The 20,805-nt window shown below is 40.0% G+C and overlaps 1 protein-coding gene and 1 pseudogene across 1 annotated transcript in view; one reads left to right on the top strand and one right to left on the bottom strand.

Annotated features, from left to right (window-relative positions):
- OSBPL3 (oxysterol binding protein like 3) overlaps nucleotides 1–20,805 on the top strand; it is a 96,965-nt gene that overhangs the window by 61,004 nt on the left and 15,156 nt on the right. Inside the window, exons 13-18 of the mRNA XM_025046813.1 lie at nucleotides 622–756; nucleotides 1,641–1,734; nucleotides 5,526–5,776; nucleotides 8,657–8,794; nucleotides 17,066–17,129; nucleotides 20,099–20,177. Coding sequence (XP_024902581.1) covers nucleotides 622–756; nucleotides 1,641–1,734; nucleotides 5,526–5,776; nucleotides 8,657–8,794; nucleotides 17,066–17,129; nucleotides 20,099–20,177 — 761 coding nt within the window. The remainder of the gene's footprint in view (nucleotides 1–621; nucleotides 757–1,640; nucleotides 1,735–5,525; nucleotides 5,777–8,656; nucleotides 8,795–17,065; nucleotides 17,130–20,098; nucleotides 20,178–20,805) is intronic.
- On the bottom strand, nucleotides 8,020–8,137 carry LOC112479845 (annotated as a pseudogene).

The raw sequence follows: 20,805 nt of genomic DNA, 5'->3' as shown, positions 1-20,805 counted from the left end.
AAGGGGATAGGGGCTTTTCTGTCCCTTGCAGAGTCATTGTGGTTAGAGAAAGACAGGCAAAGAGCATTTATCTCATTTATCCATGAATAATGAATGATCTGCCACCAGGGGCACTTCTGGACCAAAACACGCTGTTTATTCGTCAAGGGATACCTCAAAAGCAACAATATTGGTCTCAGTGAGCACATAGGGGCAGAAGAAAGCCGTGTTTCTCTGAACCATCCATGCACAGACACACATTCAGTACAATTCAGAGGAAGTTTTAGGATGAAAAGAAACATCCTGCAGCGGAAGAAAATAAGAGGATGTGTTTCAGAGAGCGTTGGAATTTTTTCCCCTCTTAAATGGAACAAAGACTGGCCTGGAGAGTCTTTTTATTTTTTCGCTTTGAGATTCATTAATGTGCCTGTAAGTGAGGCGTCCATTTGAGAGATACCTTCGTTTTTCAGTTTATTTTGCGTGAGGCTTGTTGGTCCTCAACTCCTGAGCTGACCTCTGCTTTGAATTGCTCATCTGCGTGGGCCCGTGACCTTGCGTATCGTGCAATGAAATCTGTTGTTTATTTGCTTCTCTTGAGACTCTTTCTAAATATATGCATTTTTGTTTTCATGTTTCAACTAGGAAAACTCCGCGGACGACAGCCGACCTCTGGTCCACCAGCTTTCCAATGAGAGCAGACTCTCCATCGCTGACTCCCTTTCAGAGTTTTTCGATGCGCAGGAGGTTCTGTTGTCTCCCAGCTCTTCAGAGAATGAGGTTTGAGCACTGTGTTCAGTTAGGTGCCTCAAAGTCTCTTTCGTTGTTTTACTCATTCAGGAAATACCCACATTTAGAAACACTAAACTCAGTGGCCCCTTTCTGCTATTACATTCTGAGATCTTATAACTCATAGCCCCAAAAGCACAAAAGGATATAAGGTCTTAGGAAAAAAGGTGGTGAGGGTCGGTGTTGGCACTTCTGTATTTCTATTACTTGATTTATTATACCTCTTTTCAATTACATATTAACAATTTTGACTGTGAGCTATTTGATAATGTATTATCTCTACTATAGGGCCAGAAATTATCATCTTGTATATTTTTCAATCATTGAATTTGACCTATGTTAAATGCTAATTTAATTAATTAGCATTGAGTTTTGGATTATGTTAATTAATTAAATTAATTAAACTAATTAACCAAATCAATTTAATTTAATTAAACTGGTTATTAAATTAATTGATTGAATTAATTAGCATTTAACATAGGTCAAATTCAATAATTGAAAAATATAATCTCATTTATCTGTTAATTTCCATAGTTTTTTTTCCTAAATAGTTCAAAGACAAATTGTAACTCATTCTACCCAAACATTAACAAATTCTGAAAATGCAGTCTGAATTAGTAAGAATTTTAATAGCAACTAAAATCTCGACTTGACTTCTGAGAACAAAGCAAGAAAGTGTAAGGATTTTAATAACAGATGTTTGCTACAACACCTCCTAGGCAGACTGGTGTATGAGCTTCTGTGAAAACAGCATCAAGAATTATTTATCACAGTTTGTAATGTGGGGTTCAAAATGTTTGATGATTTGAGTAAAGGTTTTATGAAAATCTGGCTTGTTTACTGTCACTCTAATGTATATTTCTTCTTTCCCATAGGTTTCCGAGGATGACTCGTATGTCAGTGACATAAGTGACAACCTTTCCTTGGACAATCTCAGTAATGATTTAGATAATGAGAGACAGACCTTGGGTAAGATTTAAATTATTTGATCTCTGAAAGTTTGGATTTTCACAGAATGCTAATAAGCATATATACAGTACCTATTGTAGGCAGAGAACTATAGCAAGTACTACCCAAGAAAATTAAGACATAATCCAACCCTCAAGCTTTGTATCACCCAGGTAAGAAGATAGCACTGCATGTGAAAAATGGATTCATTCCAATAAATTTCTCTACTTGCATAAATTTGTATTTTTCTAAAGTGAGGATATACCAATTATCATATAAATATCAAAGATCAGTGTAAGATATATCCCTTATTTGGTCAAACATTCTCTCTGAAAGCATATTAGAATATAGCTTTTTTGCCTTTCAGTATATAGACGTTTTCATAACTTAGGAATTCCATAGGGCTTACATAATAAAGGTCTTGTCTGAGTGGTACTCTATCTTCAGATTCTTGAAGATAACACATTTGAAAATAGCAAACTTGTTTTCCCTTTTTTCTTTAACACTCCACAGACAGAATGTGGTCTCCTCTCAGAGGCGGAGAGTAGGAGGGACAGTGAGAGAGAGTAAAGGCTTTGAGAGGGACTGAAAATAGCAAACTCACCTCCTGGCAGTGAGGTGCCTCAAGGTGTCCTCCAACATCCATTTATTACTGGTTGTTCCCAAGAGTGGACATGATGCCAGGAAATGTTGATTTGAACCATGGGGTCCCTGGACTGTCCAGCTATCCCCAGGTGATTAAGGAGTTCAGTGAGCAGACTGAGGTCTGTTTAGCAAGGGGCCCTTCAGAGGAATCTACTCATTGGACAGTTCTCTGCATTGGTCCTGTAGCATCAAATACTCCCAGTCTTGGTGCTCAGTGTGCCTTGGGGCTTCTTGGTTTGTCTGTGCCACACAGTGGATACCCAGAGCACTCCCTATTTTCATATTTACATGGAGGACAGGGGCTATGCCAGGTGATTTTTGGTATTTCAATGCTCCCCAGCTCAGTAAGAATGTGCGAAATATGATGATCATGTGTTCTTATCTGTATGTCAAAGAGCCTACACACACACACACACACACAAACGCAGGTAATTTTACCATCCTCTGGAAGAATACCCTTTCAGCCTCACACCTGCTGGAAGTCAGATGCCCATGAGGCTCTATCTTGCTTGAAATGTTTCTGGAGAGATGAACCTTTTGGTAGAAAAGTCTGAGAACCAGTGGTTCAAAGGAGAAGACTGATAATACAGGAGCTACTTGCTTTTCTAGGAAAACAAGTGAATTGAAAGAGAAACGAAGAAACATCATGTATTCCCTTGGCAAATAGCACACACACTAAAGTGGAACTCTCACTGTGGATGAGCAAGGCTGACCGCTGCTGAAGTCCTTCTCTTTGAGGCCTTAGGAAGGGGCCAACAGAAGCACAGGGTTGAGAGGTCAAAGCTGAGAACCGAGGACTTGTCCTAGACCTAAGACCACAGCTGTGCTGAGTTTATACCAGCCAGGAAAGGTATACAGGAGGTTAAAGCTGGTTCTTTCTTATTCCACAGCCATTTTGCTAGAATGCTAACATTGCCTTAGCTTGAACAAACATGGCCAAACCCAGCTTTCTTCTTCAGCCGTATTGGGAAACGAAAATAGGTGTCCTCCAGTTTAACTGTCTCTGAAGAAGGTTAGGTTTCTAAACATCAATATTCTACTGAAAAGATTGGATATAGAAAGAACCTTTGCATTAATTACACAGTTCTGCTTACAAAAGGAAATAGGATCGGATCAAGGTCTTGATAAATGATCACACTAGAATTTCTCTGAGCCCATGCTAAATGCTAGGTATTTAGGGTACTTCCTATTAATTTCTTACCCACCCCACCCCAAAATCAATAGGCACATATGAAGATCTGTCACCATGATGCGTGCTGTGATTTGGAATATCAATTCAAGGATTAGATTTCCTTTGTTAACCTCAGCTCTGCCATTCACTGGTTATATATTCTAGGGCATGTTAATTAACAGCTCTGTGCCTTGATTTCTTCATCTGTAAAATGGAAATAATAATACTGTTTACCTCAAGAAGTTCTTATGAAAAATTAGTGAGAACATATATATAAAATACTTAGATGACTTGCTGCCTGAGTAAAAGTTAGATATATATTAGCTACTAGTGGAAGTAGTCATATAGTATTCTTTCCAATTTAAATTAGTGTAATCAAAGAAAATATTTTGAGATTACATGGAAAACTTTTTAAAAACTACTCTTAGTTACAGCTATTTACTTATATGAATCAGATTTTTGCCCATGTCGAACAATAAAAACAAATTCAACAATTAATTGAATGCTTAGATTAACACAAGACTGCGAAGTATAACTCCAGTTTCATGCTTTTCTGTTCAACGAAGTAGACTCTTTAGTCAGTGTGTTTGGCTTTATAAAGAACAAACATTAAATATTTATTTTTGATAAATAAAAGTATAAAATTAAAATGTTGTTTTCACATATGTTGCTGTAATGCAAAAGAGTTCATGTGAAAATAAGCTCCATTGGGATGGGCAAAGAATTTCAGAGTAAGAAGCAATGGAATTTCTCACAAAGCAAAAAGATCGATAGATATAAATACCTAACACGTAAATGTTTCATTCATCAAAAAAATCACATGGGCCAAATTTAATGGTAAATGTCAAATGGGAATTAAATTGTAAAATGAATATAAAAACAAAAGATTACATCTTAATATTTAAATAGGAAAGCGGACAATTCAGATAAGAAATGTTCTTTAAGGCATTCCAGATCACGCTAGGAATTTTCTAAATGTAAGTTAAAAACAAAGAGGTAACACCATCCATCTAACGATTTGCTAAAAATTAAAAACAAAGAATGACAAGCCTGGAAAGGCCTCAGAAAATGGACACTCGCATATGCTGCTGATAAATGGGAAATTGATACAGCCTTTTTCAGGAGCCCTCTGAGCATGTGAATCAAAAATACAAAAATATTCATAGTCTTTGACATAGTAATCCCACTTTTATATCTCCTATGAAAATAATCAGAGAGATAATCAAATATCTAGGAATAGGAATAATCACTTCCTCTTGCATCATAGCAAAACATTGAAACAAAGCTAAAAGTCCAACAATAGATGAATAATTCAGTAAATTATGGTGTATCCATAGCATGGGATTTTTCATAGTCATTAAAAATAATGTTTTAGATGAATTTCAAATAGCATGGAAGAATACTTATAGTAACTGAATAAGCAGAACAGAAAACTAGACATACAGTATGAACTCTGCGGATGAAGAAAACACTTAGTGAAAATACTCCCAGACATAATTGGCTACTATTTCCAGATGATAGGATGATGTATGACTTTTATCATCTTCATAATTATCATGGAATTAACATAACTTTTTATGAGAATTCGAAGTGATTTTTAAAAAGAGTATAAGAGTTTTTATCAGAATTTGAAGTGCTCATTATAAAAAGAGTTTGAGTTTAAAAGTGTAAACAGTAACTTGCTCTGAGTATAGAAATTCAGTTTCGTTCTATTATACATGTACATGAACTGTGAAGAACTAGCTTTTGAGCAGGATCTTGAAGGCCTTCTTGTAGACGGGAGTCTTTGAGTTTTAGTGCATGTCATTTTTGGACTTAATTTAACTGTGCAGAAGTCTTTATTTTCCAACTTTCAGTCTTGTTCTGAATAACTGAGATTAAGAGTAAAATTGAATACTTACTAGGTAAGGTTTTCTTCATGGATTCTTTTATTTTTAAAAATAATAAAATAAAGTGGAAAGGCTTATAAAGATAACCAGGCCCATTTCCCTTTCAGGACCTGTCCTGGAAGGTGGTGGGGAAACGAAGTCCAGAAGAAGGACTTGCTTGCCGGCACCCTGCCCCAACACCAGTAACATCAGCTTGTGGAACATCCTGAGAAATAACATAGGCAAGGACCTGTCCAAGGTGGCCATGCCGGTGGAGCTGAACGAGCCACTGAACACGCTGCAGAGGCTCTGTGAGGAGCTGGAGTACAGCGAGCTACTGGACAAGGCCGCACAGATTCCCAGTGCCCTGGAGAGGATGGTGAGGGGCCGTCTTCCACCTGGGCTGCCAGGCCGTTCTCAGGCTGGCAGGACCAATGCGGGCAGAGCCAGAGAGCCAGTCCCCTCTAGGGGGTTTTCGTTGAGATGGTACTTGAGATAGATTCATTTCTCAGTGACATCTGGTTCCCCTCTGCTGGGCTGTTTTCAGTCACCTTGTCAGGATTTGCCATTGGGGGTGGGGAGGTCTCCTCTGTGACAGCTGTGCCTGGGGATAGTTCTGCTCTGTGGACTTGCGCTTCCTCTTTCTCCAGAACCTTCCTTGTGATTGTTCCGATATGCCTGTCTGGAAAACATATCTCGAGGGCTGTCTGGGTATTTATTTTTACGATCCCGGGTGGACAGCATTTAATTTCTCAAGCTGTCTTTCTCATCTGGGGTGAATTTCCCTTGAGAACGTTTTTGTTTATTTTTGGAATCGTCGCATCGGCTCCTAGATTTTCAGAAAATAACGTTCACAGAAGAGGTTTTCACAAAAGAAAGATTCTTTTTGGTTTTGTTGTCGTTTTTCCTCTCCTTATTCTATAGAGTTTTTTGTTTGTTTGTTTGTTTTAAAGCTCATTCACGAAAAATTCACCTTTTGTTCTCTACTCGGTATCACTTCCAGTGAAAGGACTCCAAGTGTCTCTCAGCCTTGCCCCGCCTTGTGCAGCTCGGGGGAAGGGGACTGCGGTGTTAAGACTGTGGCCAGATCAGCCCTCTCTGTCTGTAGCTGACTTTGTTCTTCAAAATTGAGAGGTCTCTTCCTCTTTTTGCTTCCTCGTATGTCACCTGCTCAACAGTAAGGTCTTTGTGTGGGAGGCTGAGGTACAGTGTTTTCCTCAAATGCAGGGTCTCTGTCCTGGGCATTTGCTGATTGGCTCAATTGGAGTTGGCAATTCCCTCTCGGCTTCAAGACCTGGCTGTCACCCTCACCCTGATGGAGGACACGATTCCTTTCTAAATTCTAAGGATTCTGTAGTTTTAACCCTCATTAAAATGTCATTACTTCAGTGATTTGAAGATTAAGGGGAAACCTAACTCGTAGGTGAAAAGAGACCTACTGTAGTCATTCCACAGTCTCCAGACTCACAGTCTCCAGAGACTTCTCCCGTCAAGGAAGTGGGCTTGACAATACGAGTAGGAGAGAAAATCAAGCTGTGTCTTTTCAGTCTTCTTTGTTACTCCTCCCCAGAGAATTTCTGCTGAGCAAAGGGAAGCACATAGCTTCTAAGACAAGTGTTAAAAGCCAACATTTGTGGACCCCTCTTTAAAGAAAACACTGACTTTGAAGATGAAAGTATTCTTCAAGGTGTTTCAGGCTTGTGGCAATTTAGAGACCCTTAGGATATTCAGCTGATTGATTGGTGTCCTTGACCTTGAGAAGAAGTTTGAAGAAAGGCTTTGCATTCCAGCACATTACATCAGGAAGGGAAAGTACAGGCAAGCTTAGTATCCCTGCGTTGTGTTTATGGCTCTGAGGGTCAGCTCCAGCCCCTGCAGAGATCTCTCCCATGTTGCCAGCCCCAAAGGAGGATGCTTCATTGTTTCTGCTCCCTCTCCCTCAGTGTTGTGAATGATGCCAGGTTCTTTTATACATTTTGTCATATTTTAGGTTATGAAGGCGATTCAGGGTTGATCTGGCATTCAAGATAGATAGTGTGACCTTACTGTTTAACAGGTAGCAAACATCTGAGGAGGCAGAGAGATAAACGAAGACCCAGGTTTCAAGAACAAAGACAGAATTGAGCGTAGTGAATTGATTTTTATAAGCTATCCAGCTGCTCTAGAGTGTTCTATAGTATGAGGTGGTAAGGTGGCTCCTGTTTGCAAAAGACTAAGAAAAGTTGTGTGACTAGTAAATGTTTATGAAAGGCATTCAGCTCTTTTTACAGTGTAAAAGGCTTCATGAAATGTGCTGTGAAGAGAAGACATAGAGATTGTTTGTTACTCAATATTAGAAAGGGAAAGTTGCTATTGCTACTTCAATTTCATTTTCGTGCTGGGCCTGCCAAGTACATAAAAAGAATAATGTACGTTTTTCGTGTCCTGAAAGGGGAAATGAGAAAAATGTTGAGAGCCTCACGGAGAAGGCCATTAAAAGATCTTGCTCATTTCATGTTCCTTTATAGTTTATTTTCCTTTTTGATTTTTCCTTTTTCCTTCAAACAGAACTTTTTTTTTTTTTTTAACCTCACAGATTGCAAGGGCCTTGCCAGCTTACAATCCCTTATTTTTTATTTTTTACGCCTACAGCACCTGTCTTCCTAGGTGGTCTCCCATCCAAGTACTAACCAGGCCTGACCCTGCTTAGCTTCCAAGATCAGACAGGATCGGGCTTGTTCAGGGTGGCATGGTTGTAGACAAGCAGAACTTTTTAAAATAAAGCACTGTGCTCTGTCCTGTGGTTTGTTGCCCAGGCTCAGGAAGTGACGCTCACAGATTTTCTTTTGTCAAATGAGTTTTGAGATTTCTACAGTATCAAATTGGGAATGGCTAAAGTTAGTACGCCTATTTCTGAATTTTGAGGGAAGTTTGGCTTTTTTTATGTTCCTCTTCCTCACCCCTCCTCAAAAACCTTTTCTCAGATATGGCTCAGCCTAACCACTCAAAAGCAGTGTAATTCGCTTGGTAAATACCATCATCTGGAAAGGCTCTGCCAACTTTTAGGCATTAGAACAAATGGACAGTTTGAAAATGTTTGGTTCATTTGTCTCTGAGGCCACAGTGAACATTATTTAAATCTGCAACTTTAAACTAAAAATTTGGCTTTCTGAAACAAACGATGAAGAGAGAAATGAAGGTTTTATTGTGCTCCTGTCTTTGTAAAAATAACTTTGCCGGTGACAGAGAAATAACAACGTTCTTTCCTCCCTCTCCTTAGGTGTACGTGGCAGCCTTTGCTGTATCGGCATATGCATCCAGCTACTTCCGAGCTGGGAGCAAACCCTTTAATCCAGTTCTCGGAGAAACCTATGAGTGTATTCGCGAGGACAAAGGCTTCCAGTTTTTCTCAGAACAGGTGCATATACACCCTTCTGGTTTGTTGTGTACACCCTTTTGTCCACTTGCACCGGAGGAGTTGCTTATGCCTCTCATTACATGTGTTTTTGAAATATTTATTTTCTACCTTTCGCTAGCTTCAAAGCAACGAGATAATTATAGTGTTTTTACACATAAAGAGAGTCATCGAGTTCCCTTCCCCTGAAACCTAGCCACCACCCCTAGGCAGGAAGGTACGAGCAGCGCTGAGCTCCCGCTTGGCCATGTGCACGAACAGTGCCCTTTCTGTTCAAAATCATAGTGAGAGGAGTTTTCAGAGTATGAAGCACGTGCCCCAAACTGTGATTTAGAGGTTTAAAGTTTGCACCCTCCCTCACTGGCATCGATTGCTATTTTAGGGCACGACCGCCCCCATCAGAATGGCTAGCACCCAACAATTGCATTACTCTTGAGTTTATTTAAGAGGAATCATTCATTCATGTATTTATTCATTCAACCCCATAAATATTTTTGGACCATTACCACGCGCCTGGTACTGGTCCAGGTGCTGGGAGAATTCAGTACAGTGGGGGCCGGGGGTTGAGGAGATGCTGGTCTTCATCGAATGGATGGACATACTTCATACTTACGCAGACTGAGTTCCTCGAGCTTCCACGAGACTCTTCCCACTACAGAATTAGCAGAGAGTAATATTCAAGAACAATGGCTCTGGAGCCAGACGGCGTAGGTTCAAATCTCAGCCCTACCTCTTACTAGGTGTGTAACTAAGGGCAAGCCACTTAATCTCTCTGTGCTTCAGTTCCTCTTTAAAGGTGGAGATGATGTTAATGGTACAGACCTCAGATGTCTTTGTAACGATTAAAGGAGATACACTCTACAAAGCACTTAGACCAGTGTCTGATACATGAAGTATAAAGTGTTACATGAATGTTTACTGCCATTATTGATGCAGGATAGCATAGTTTGCAATAGTGGAATGTTGGCAACATCCAAAATGTCTGTCAATAAGGATATGTTCAGCTAAAATAGGGTGCAACAATACCAAAAATAAAAAGCAATTCTTTCCCCCCTGCCCCATCCCCAGTTAAGGCAGCAACTAAACATGTCCACCCTCCATATATCCCTAACCGTTACCTGAGGAGCATTAAACATGATTGCTGCAATAAATTTCTCTTCTCCTAATTCTTAGAAAACTGAGGGGAAAAGGGCGGGTTGCTAAAATACTAGTTTCCTTCCTATTATCTTGCTGCCCTCTTTATCAATGAATGTGCGTTATGAGGGTGGGAAGGGAGGGGTGGCGTGGCTGAGAGGCTCATGAAGATGGTGTTTGTCTGAACTGTAAATTACAAGCGGTGTTCTCTGAAACTCAAAGGAAAATGAATACACAATAATCCCAAAGCATGTTTTCAGCAGCTTTCCGTTTAGAAGCTGAAATAAGAAATTAAACACTGATAGTGAGGAAGTAGAGGGGTTAAATCAGTAGTTAAAGGGATGAAATAATCTGATTCAAATTCAACTGGGTTATTTAAATACTAAACCTAAAATGGAATGAGAATAAATGAAAATATAACTTGGTTACCATGGCATTATATACACTCGTATGAAAAAAAGTAAAGGCTGAAAATACCCCCAAACTACAGCAGACAATCAGGAAAGCATGAATAGGTGTAAGAAAGAGTAGTAATGTGAGCTAAGCCTCAACCCCGTGAGCCCCCGACATGCTTGTGTATCTCCTATGGTGGCACAGAGAGAAAGCAGAGCTCCTGGGCACATGTGCACAAAGACAGAAAGAACGTTACATAACTTAGTCTTTAATTCTATGAAATGGATCCCAAGGAAAGAAGCATGAATGAGATCTGGTCCTTGTTAGTAACACAGGGTGTGCTGGGTGTAATGCAGACCTGCTTTCAAATCCTAACTAACCCCCGCACTTACTCTGTGTGTGGCCACGTAAGTGACAAACTTTCTGAGCCTCAGTTGTGTCTTTATCTATAAAATGGGAATGGTAACTCTTACCTCGTTGCAGCGAGGCTCAATTGAAATAACACACCAATGTATAAAGCACTTGCACTGAGACTAGTAAACATTCAGTGCGTGGTTACTAGTCTTATATTTAGAGGCAACTTTTAAAATCTTTTTTAAGTGTTAAGAATAGTAAGAGGAGCGTTGAAATAAGATATAGTACATCTATGCTTCTAATTCAGGGGTTTAAAGGGGGCGTAATGACACCGGTGAGTCTCTGACAGAAAGCCGGCGATGAGGCAGCTAAGAGTCATCCTCGCAGCTGGCTTTACATGGTAATACCACCAGTCCTGATCGTGATGGAGTCACTTCCTGTGTGGAATTTAGTTTTATGGCCTCAGACAGTTGGTTCTTTTAAGACACCAAAAAAATGGGTAAATCTCTCAGGGGCAGAGTCACACTAGCTAAGTTTACAAGAGACTGATATATAAACTAGAATGCTACTTACTATGAAAAATAGACCTGCCGTGGGGGCCAGAAATACTAGGTTTGCAGAGTGCTTTGTGCTTTTCAAACTTGTGCAGGATCCTATTTGATCTTCAAAATACCCTGTGCTGCAGGTGAGGTGAGGACCAGTTATCGATGAGGAAAATGAGGCCAAGAGCATTAGTACCTGCCAGGGACCCGAAGCTAATGCCCTCTGCTTTCATTCCTGTGTCCACTCTCCTTCACCTTTTTCAGGGTCTCTTGTATGGATTTAGTTACTATGCTCGATGCTGCTGGATTCAGTAGCTGCTGTTAGGAAAACAGCCTTTTGTATACTGTTCAGACCATGGAACTTTACCTGTCATTGGCACGTAAACCTTTCATCCTCCAAACTCATGTAGAATTTTGTTCTCAGCTCCCATTGTGGGCTGGAAAGTGGCCTTTGTGAATGAGGTACATTCAGCAGTAAATCATAAACATTTCTGTCATATGTTCCACCTTCCCTGGGAAGGAGCTTCCTTTGTGCTAAGAAATCTGATTCAGCCTTGGATTTCTAAATAAGCCCAGAAAAGGGGGAATTCAGGAAGAAAGGACTTCCTGTCTGTCCTCAGGGACTCAGTCTCCTGCTGGCAGATTGTTCCTCACTTGCTTCTCCTGCTGCCTGGCAGAGAGATAACACATTGGTTTTGGGCCCCATTAGAGACTGGAGGGGTCAGAAAACTCATTTCAGTTAGCTTTGCTTCTCTTTTGTACCTTTGGGAGAGGTTTGGCATCTAAAAGATATGCAATTACGCTATTACCTAAAAGTGGCTTTTCCTAATTACCTGGAACTTCAGTTGTCAGATCACTGTTCAAGTCATTTTTAACCATTTATTCACTTAGCCACATCCTGTTGAGAGTTTGTGACAGAAAAGCTGAATGGAGTTATTGAAAGTTACTAAAATGGAAGAGATTTGAATGAGGTCTTTTTTTCTTTGCTCTTCCGGCTCAGCCCTTTTCTGTGGCTCATCGGGAGGACTTTGAACATATATTCTTGGACAGACTATAAATACCACGCCTCTCACTTCTCTCCTTACACACTCACATCGCCTCTCTGAATAGTTCTTTTATCTACTAAAAGGCAAAAGTATTTCCTACTGATTAAAGTGGCATCCTCTTTAAAGACATTATCAGAGGGGAAATTCAAGCTGTTCAAATAGAACTAGCAATAAATCAAATATAAGGCGACGAAACCAGTGCTTCTGCGTTTCTAGGTCAAGTCATCACTTAATGTGTTTTTGTTTTTATTTCTGGGTTTCTTTTTTCTTTCTTTCTTTTTTTTTTCTTTGCAAGAAGCCATGTGTTTGTGAAATACGTGATTAACTCTGAAGAGAAAATAATTGACAGCTGCATTCTCCCCCAAATCAGGCCAGTGTCCTTGACATCAGCCTTAATAGCTCGTTCTCTTATAATCCACATCCTATCCATCAGTAAATCCTGGGGTCTTTGTTCAGAAGCCTTCCTTGCAGAGCCAGTCATTTTCACTTCCTCCCCCACTGGAGCTGGCCACCATGCCCAAGCCGTCGTAATCAATGGCTGTGATGATTGCAATGGACTCATTAACTGGTCTCTGGTTTCCAAAGCTAGTTTCACCTTGCAGCCAGTGATCACTTCAAGCAGGAGCAACTTCTTCTCTAAACCCTCCAGGGACTTCCTGTGTCTCTTGGAATAAAAACCAAAGTCCTGACCACAGCCCACAAAGCCCTCCAAGGCGCCACCCCCAGATATCACACCTCCTCCCACTTTCACTCCTTCAGCCTCAGCCTCACTGCCTTTTGCCTCTCTTAAAATATACCGAGCATGTACCAGCCCTGGGCAGTGGCTGTTCCTCTGCGTGGTTAACTTTCTTATTTCTCGTAGCCTCCAAGCTTTCCATTCTAGAGAGTCCTGCCCCAACACCTTGTCCGGAACATAGCACACCCACTTCTCATCCCCCGATCCGTATGCCTTGCTCCGTTCTTAACACATGTTATTACTGACAAATTACGTACTTATTTGTTTATTATCTATCTCACCCACTTCTGCACTGAAATGTCAGCTCCATGAAGATAAAGGTTTTCGTTGCTCATTGTATTCCCAGCGAGTGGACAGCGCCTGACACATCATAGGCGGTCAGTAAATGTTTGATGAATCCCATAGAAAGAATGGCCACTTGGTCCCCTCTATGGATGATTGTCACCTGGTACTTGTCCTCTTTTTCACAAGCTACCCTTTGAGGTTGGAGGCAAGTCAAGACTAGGAGGGCTCTAGAGTTATGTCTCTTGACAGTTGCAGAATAGATGTATTTAAGGGATATTTTCCTGGATCCAAAAATGAAAAACTTACAGAATACACAGATATTAAGATGCACCCTTTTCTCACCTGCTTCTCTCCTTACCGCCCACCTTTTATATAAAATGCATTCAAAGCATAAATCAAAATGATTATGTCAGGTTGAAGAAAGACCTCAGGTGTACAAATAAATTATAAGAATTCATAACTAACAGGGGAACCCATTGATTGCAGCCTTATAGGAAGAAAGATACATATAAATACTTGCATAATAAAAACTCATTTCCTGAATGTTTGAGAATCCGTAGCAATCAGAAATTGCTCTTATGTGATTGGGATGGAGAAGGATGCTAAAAAACCAGTCTAAACTGGATTTATCTAGTAAGTTAAAATCTTAGCTTCTTACTCCAGGGCTGGCTTTTTTAGATTCAAACTTAAAATCTAATGCCTTTCCGGGTTACATGTGGATTAACATGTAATGTGAGTACAAACTCAACCAAATTCCATACTAAGACAGGATAGACTGTGCTCATTATTCTCTATGCCAGATTTTAGAAAGATTGCCGTCAACAAAGATTAAAGTATTAACTGTGAATTACCCCCTTTCCATGGGCATTCGAGCTAACACCTTAGAATAATCTTTTCCAATTGGGTGGCACCCAATGAGGCTGAGATTTGAAGAAGACGTTGAAAGCAAATGTTAAAATTAGAGCATTTCAAAATCAGAGGGACCCTCCGACATCATTTTACAAAGAAATTAAAGAGACTCAGAGAGGCTGGTAAGGTCAGACTCAAGAGTCTTTCTCTGAATATTCACGAGATGGGACCTCAATGGCACCCTTGGGAGAAGGAGCACAGCCTGACTTGAGAGCAGCCTTAGGGAGGCAACTGGAACACTGGCTTTGAAAATCAGTGGACCTCGGTTTAAAGTGCTGCCCTTGTCACTAATTAACTTTGTAGCATTGAATGGGTTCTTTAATTTGTTTCCTCATTTATAAAATAATGATAATGAAGATACACGGTTACCATGAGAACCAAGTAGAAATACCACTCATGAAAAATGGCTAAAATTTGGTTTCCACATACTTCATACCAGCATATGATCTTGGCATTTTACATGTGTCGTCTTTTTTTAGTTTGCAAAGTCAGTGGTATTAGTCCTACTTTATAGATGAGATAACTGGGGCCCAAAGGGCTTAAAAATTTGCTCAAGGTCAGCTCAAAGTCATAGAGCCAGTAGATGAATGTGCACAGCTAGGACCTAGGTCTGTGGCCTCCAAAAGCTCTCCTTCATGCCCTGACACTAGCAGAGCACTTATCAGATGCTCCCCAAAGGTTTCATGAATCAGTACCTGTTGTAAGGAAATCTATCAAAGCAGAGTAAGGCATCAATTTACTTTCCCTGGAAAGCTTTGTAAATTTCTTAAAAACAATGTGCACCAAATAAATCACCCCCAAAGGCATTTTTAAGCCAGAAAAAAAGAAGTGAAATCATTGATTTTGAATGTTGAGATGTATCCACTCAGAAAACTTCGCTAGAGCCCATCATAGGCACTTTGCTAAATGCTTATTCGTTAATCTCATGCGATAATATTGAAAAGTCAAAGTTATGTTTTTATGGGACGTATGTATACTTTATGGTATGATAAGGCATCATTTAGAATTCACATGGATATAATATTTACCCCTGTTTTATGGGATTTAAAATTATTATAGAAGAGGTTTATAGTTTTAGATACTTTATTTTGCTTTGATGTTTCATTTGGCCATACCTATAAAATGCCAAATTCTTGATCAAGGCTGTGATACCTATACTTTTTACTACATTCTTTCTGTGGTAATGAATATGACATATTTTATAATAATCGGCTTTAAAATATGCCTACATTATGGGGGGAGGGGAGCCTTCCATAGCTCCTCCCACTCCACGGCATATACGTGTGTGGGTGCAGGAGGTGGTTCTTGTCCTGGTTGAGTTTTATGTGATCCCAAGGTTTGAAAGTTAACTCTACTCTTTTCATTGATAGTTGCTGGGGATCATAGACAGAGACAAGGATGCAACATTTTGTGATACAAAGTATCTTCAAGAAGTTGCATTGGAAAGAAGACAAAGCACGCAGAAAGTTGCATTTTAGGGGCTACATTAAGAGGCCTGTGGGAACTGACACCATCCACGGGATAGCACATTTACATCTCCCATGTCATATTAGATCTGAGATCCATGTCTACTGAGACCTGAGAGATGCCCATACTATTTACATGTTTGTCTCTACTTTTCTTTGGGTCAAGGTGGTAGGTACAGTTGAAATCCTATCAGTTAAATGTGTACGTGACTCTAGATTATCCTATCCCTGCCATTCTCCACCTAAGGGGGTGACACCCAGAAGTGGTTTTCAGACCACGTTCCTCATTGCAGCCGAGGGTCCAGAGCACAGCAGTGGTTGAGAATTTGTCATTTCCTCTTGAAAACTGTAAAAAAGGTAAAACTCTGGGTTTTACCTTTATTTTTTTCTGTATCAATGTGTTTGGGAAATGTTACTTAATCTTTATGATTTCTGTCTCATTTGTAATGTGAAGGCTTTGGAGTAGATGCTCTAAATGTAAGATACTTGGCTAAGAACCAGCCAAGTCAGAAAAAATTCTGGAAACACCACTGGCAGCATTATTCTGGTTTCACTAAGACCGAATGCTACCATTCATGTGCCCTGAGTTACTAAGATAATGAGGAAATGTGAGGAACCATTTTCTCATTAGCTTCTTCATTAGTGACTAAAACGAAGTAATGACCCCAGTGACATAGGCAGGGACTGCGCTAGAGTCTGTTACAAAAGATTCTCTTTTCTGGAGCATAATCGAGTATTTACTGAAGATATTTTTATCTCAACAGAAAATGAATAAAAAAATTTTCTTAGAAGTTGACTATCATTTCTTCAATAATTGTTTGTTTAGCTCTTTTTAAAAATAGAACATTATTCTTTAAAAAATTATCTCGAATCAGGCTTCTTGTAGGTGATTTGAAAAGAGGCCGGACCGTTGTGATGCAGTTTTTAAATGAGTGAAATCTGCTTCCCCAAAGAGTCTTTGTGTTGCTTGGAAGAAGCGTTTAAAAACCTTTACTATTTGACATCTTCGTTAAACACAGGTACCTTCAGAACAGCTGATAGAGATTTTGACATTGGTGGCCAATGTCAGATGACATGGTGTATGAACCTTTGCATGTTCCTGCTTTTATTTTCACGTCTTTCAAAACGTGTTTCTATCTTCATCACTCGCCATTTAGCTGCTTTTCTCTGAGGCTTCTGGTGGCTTCCATTCACCCGACTTCTTCTCACCCCTAATGAGCTTGAGCAAATCGAAGCTGACTGTATCAGGAGCACTCTCTCGAGGACAGACTTGGTGAAAGAAAACGAAAAGAAGTTTTCAGTCACGTAGACACCGAGTGTCGTGTTACATCTCAACGCAAGGGAGGACTGGGTTTCATGAGGCACAAAAGTTAATAAATTTTTTGCTTTCTGGCCTTTGTTTCCATCAGGTCAGCCACCATCCACCTATCTCTGCGTGTCATGCTGAGTCTGGAAATTTTGTTTTCTGGCAAGGTAATGTGCTGCCCTATTTCGCTCCCATCATTTTTTGTAATGCTAGATTTATTTTATTCAGAAACTACTGTAAATGCTTGTTGAGGTCAAAAGTAGGCCCTGAACTTGGGCCTTGTTGGGATCTGTACTGCTTGATGTTCTTGCCTCCCATCTCTGAATAATAACTGATATTTGTCTACTTCACAATTGAGGATTTAGATAGATAATTTAGGTGTCCTCTTTTTTGAAAATTCTTTGTCTCGGTCACCACCATCTTATTCCTATAATTTCTCTTTATCTTATTCCATAGCCACTTGAAATACCTTGTGTCTTTCAAGAGACAGGAAACACTTTTAGTTATTTATCAGACAGCAGAGGGGTTTTTTGCTTTTAAAAATGTTTATTTTTATCTCTAAAATCACATTTTACTTTGCTGACTTTTTTTCTTCAATACCTATATTCACTTTATGTTTTGGATTTGGGAGGGGATAGATTGTTACGAAGGATAAATAAAGTTGCAAATATTTTTTAAATGGATTAATTAATTTCAATAACTCATTTATTTATTCAAAACAGCGTGCTACAGAAAGAAAATCTGAGCATCCTGGGTTTTCAAACAATGAGTATGTGTCAATTTTTACAACGTTTTTCTCTGCTAACAGTTTTAACACCTGATTTGCCACATTGCCTTAAAAAAAAAAAACCTATAGAATTGAAAAGATATGAAAGAGTATTGCCCTCACCCCAGTCCCAGCCCCTCAGTCCCTCTCCCTGGAGGCGGTCAGAATTACCAGGTTAGGTCACAAGCACTGTAGCTTCTTTTCGGAATCCTTGCTACTAAAGTTTAGAATTGAAGCTTGGCAAGAAACTTCTCTGACTTTCACTGAAATCCTCTGGAAAGAATTCCCGTGAGATCTCTAACCTCCTAATTGCTAAGTGTCACTGGCCTCTAAGCACTTTAGTGCTGAGTTAGGTGTTATGTGATGAGACGTGTCTTTTCAAGTCCTTCCTGTGTGCTCCTTCCATCACCCCGCTTCCTCCTCGGCTCCCTGCTCTTCTTCCCCATCAGCCTTTTCGTGGGGAGTCCCACCTGTTACATCCCATAGGCCCGTAACTCCCAAATCTTACTTTTTAAAAGCCAACCTGAAAACAAACAAACAAACAAACAAACAAACAAAACCTAACCTGACATTTCTCTACATTTTAACAAGGTTGTTTAGACCATTAACATTTATTGCAATTATTGACGCAGTTGGATTTAAATCCGACCTCTTGTTTTCTGTTCGTTGCATCTGTTCTTTGCTCCCTTTTCTCTTTTCTTCTGCTTCCTGTTGGACCAAGTGCTTTTTATTATTCCATTATGTCTCCTGTGTTGGCTTATTAGCTATAGCTCTTTGTTTCATTTTTAGTTGTTACTTTAGGATTCACATTACAGATCTTCAAAGTATCTCAGTCTCTCTTCTAGTGACATTATGCCGCTTCACCTCTAGGATAAGAAACTTACAAAATATGCGTCCATTTCTCCTCTCTCGACGCTTGAGCTATCGTGGGCGTACATTTGACTAATATATATGTGATAAACCTTGCAATACATTGTCACTGTGTTTGCTCTAAACGGACGATTCTCTTTTTTGGTAGCAACTTTATTGAGAGATCGATGGTTTTTAGTAGATTCACAGAGTATATTTCGTATGTTATGCAGTCATCACCACAATCACTTTTATCACGTTTTTATTACTCCAAAAAGAAACCCCGTTAACCAATACCCTCTCCCACCCCAACTTCCTACTTCTGTCACCTGCTTCCATCCTGAGACACACACTAAATTACGTTCTGTCTTGATAGATTTGCCTATTCTGGATATTTCATAGAAATGAAATTATGTAATATGCGGCCAGGGGCTCCGTGGTCCCACCCCACCTCGCTCCTGGACCACGGCCACGGCTTCCCCCCTGGCTGCCCTGCTTTCTTCCCCTCCACTGCCCTGTGCTCTGTGTGTTGTCACGAAGCAGCCGGAGGGATCATCCGTCTCTGCCATTCTCTCTCTATTCCCCGTCTCCCTGTTGGTACCGCCATTCATGCACGTTAGAAAAGTCTGAAATCGGCCACAAATTCTTCCTGTCATTCTCAGTCTGCATCTAATTTGTCACCCAGTTCTGCTTTCACTTTTCGAAGGGTTCTGGGATCATTCTCTCCCACTACTGTCTTGGTTCACCTCATCCTCGTTTTTAACTCCTGAGCAAGTACAGTAGCCCTGTAACTTGTTACCTGCTCCTCATCTCTCCTGCTCCTGTTCCATTTTCCATATTTTTGCCAATTGTCTTTGCAATGTCTATATCCAATCACATCGCTTCTGTCTAAATAAACACCTGTTTCCTCCCAGTGCACGCAAACCAGACTTCTTAACCAGCCCGTAGAGCTCACTGTTTTTTGTACTCCGTCTTTCTATTCCTCTCTAGACAATCTGGAACCAATAAACAAAACCACACCATGCTCTCATACCTCCCTCCCGCTTTGAGCAAGCTATGCTTTCTGCCTTCAATTACTTTTTCTATGCCTGGTAAACTCCTACTTATTCATCAAAGCCCAATTTAAGTGGCCCCTTCAGGCAAGCCTCTTCTGATGTACAAGCCTCTTCTGAATAACCAGGGATGGCTGGTTATTCCTTTTTCTTTGGTTCCATTTCACCTTACGACATACTCAGTTATTGTCTATACCTCTGTGTGGGCCTTACAAGTTTTCACTTCTGTCTGCCTTTCACACTGTGAGCTGTTCCAAAGGAGGAACTTGATCTTATAATGTTAGTTTCCCGGATTCTGTTTTAGGTACTCAGCTGGTACTTACAGAGGATAAAAAGTTGTCCTATATGATAATGGCTTTTATTATGAAGAGATTGTTCTATATCGTGATCAGTCATTTATATAGCCCAAGAAGTCTTTTATTTACCTAGCTCTCCCGCTAAATATGTAATATTTGGTATTTCATTTCAGATGTGAGATGGAAAAACAAATTCTGGGGCAAATCCATGGAAATCGTTCCCATTGGCACAACCCACGTGACTCTGCCAGCGTAAGTTCTGTCAGGAACTTTATAGAATTTAGGGCCACGATGCAGCTTTAGGATGGGGATGCCCATTGTCCCCCAAGGCATTGTGCATATGCACTTTTCCTTTAATCTGTTTGATGATTGATAGGTCCAAATGTTCCTCATTTTGACAACCTCACATCTTCTTTCCCGCAAATAAAAATGCTTCCTGGAGGCCAAAGTTTCCTGCTTTGTAACAAAATTAAGAATCGTGGTTTTCCTTTCACATTGTCCTGCCTCACCGTCCAAATACCTTTTAAGAAAGATATGGCCTTGACCTTTCAGGGATTATCGATACTTATTCATAAAGCAAATGGTTATGAACGTAGCCTCTGGACCTGGGCTACCAGGACTCAGGTGCTCACTCTACTTCTTACTAATTGCAAGTCCTTGGGAGGTTACTTAACCTTTCTGATCACCAGTACCCTCTTCTATAACATAGGAATAACAAGCCATGTACTTTGTAGGACTGTTTTGAAGATTTAACAGAGAATATATGCCAAACACATAAAATAATACTTGGCACATAGCATGTGCCATGTAAGTGTTTGGTCTTATTACTATTATCCTTATAATTATTATTAAACTCCGTAAGTAGTATCTGAATACTTTC

The sequence above is a fragment of the Pteropus alecto genome, unplaced genomic scaffold, assembly GCF_000325575.1.
Source record: "Pteropus alecto unplaced genomic scaffold, ASM32557v1 scaffold21, whole genome shotgun sequence".
NCBI lineage: Eukaryota > Metazoa > Chordata > Mammalia > Chiroptera > Pteropodidae > Pteropus > Pteropus alecto.
Note: the sequence above shows the minus strand (reverse complement) of the source record. Positions and strands in the feature narration are given on the sequence as shown.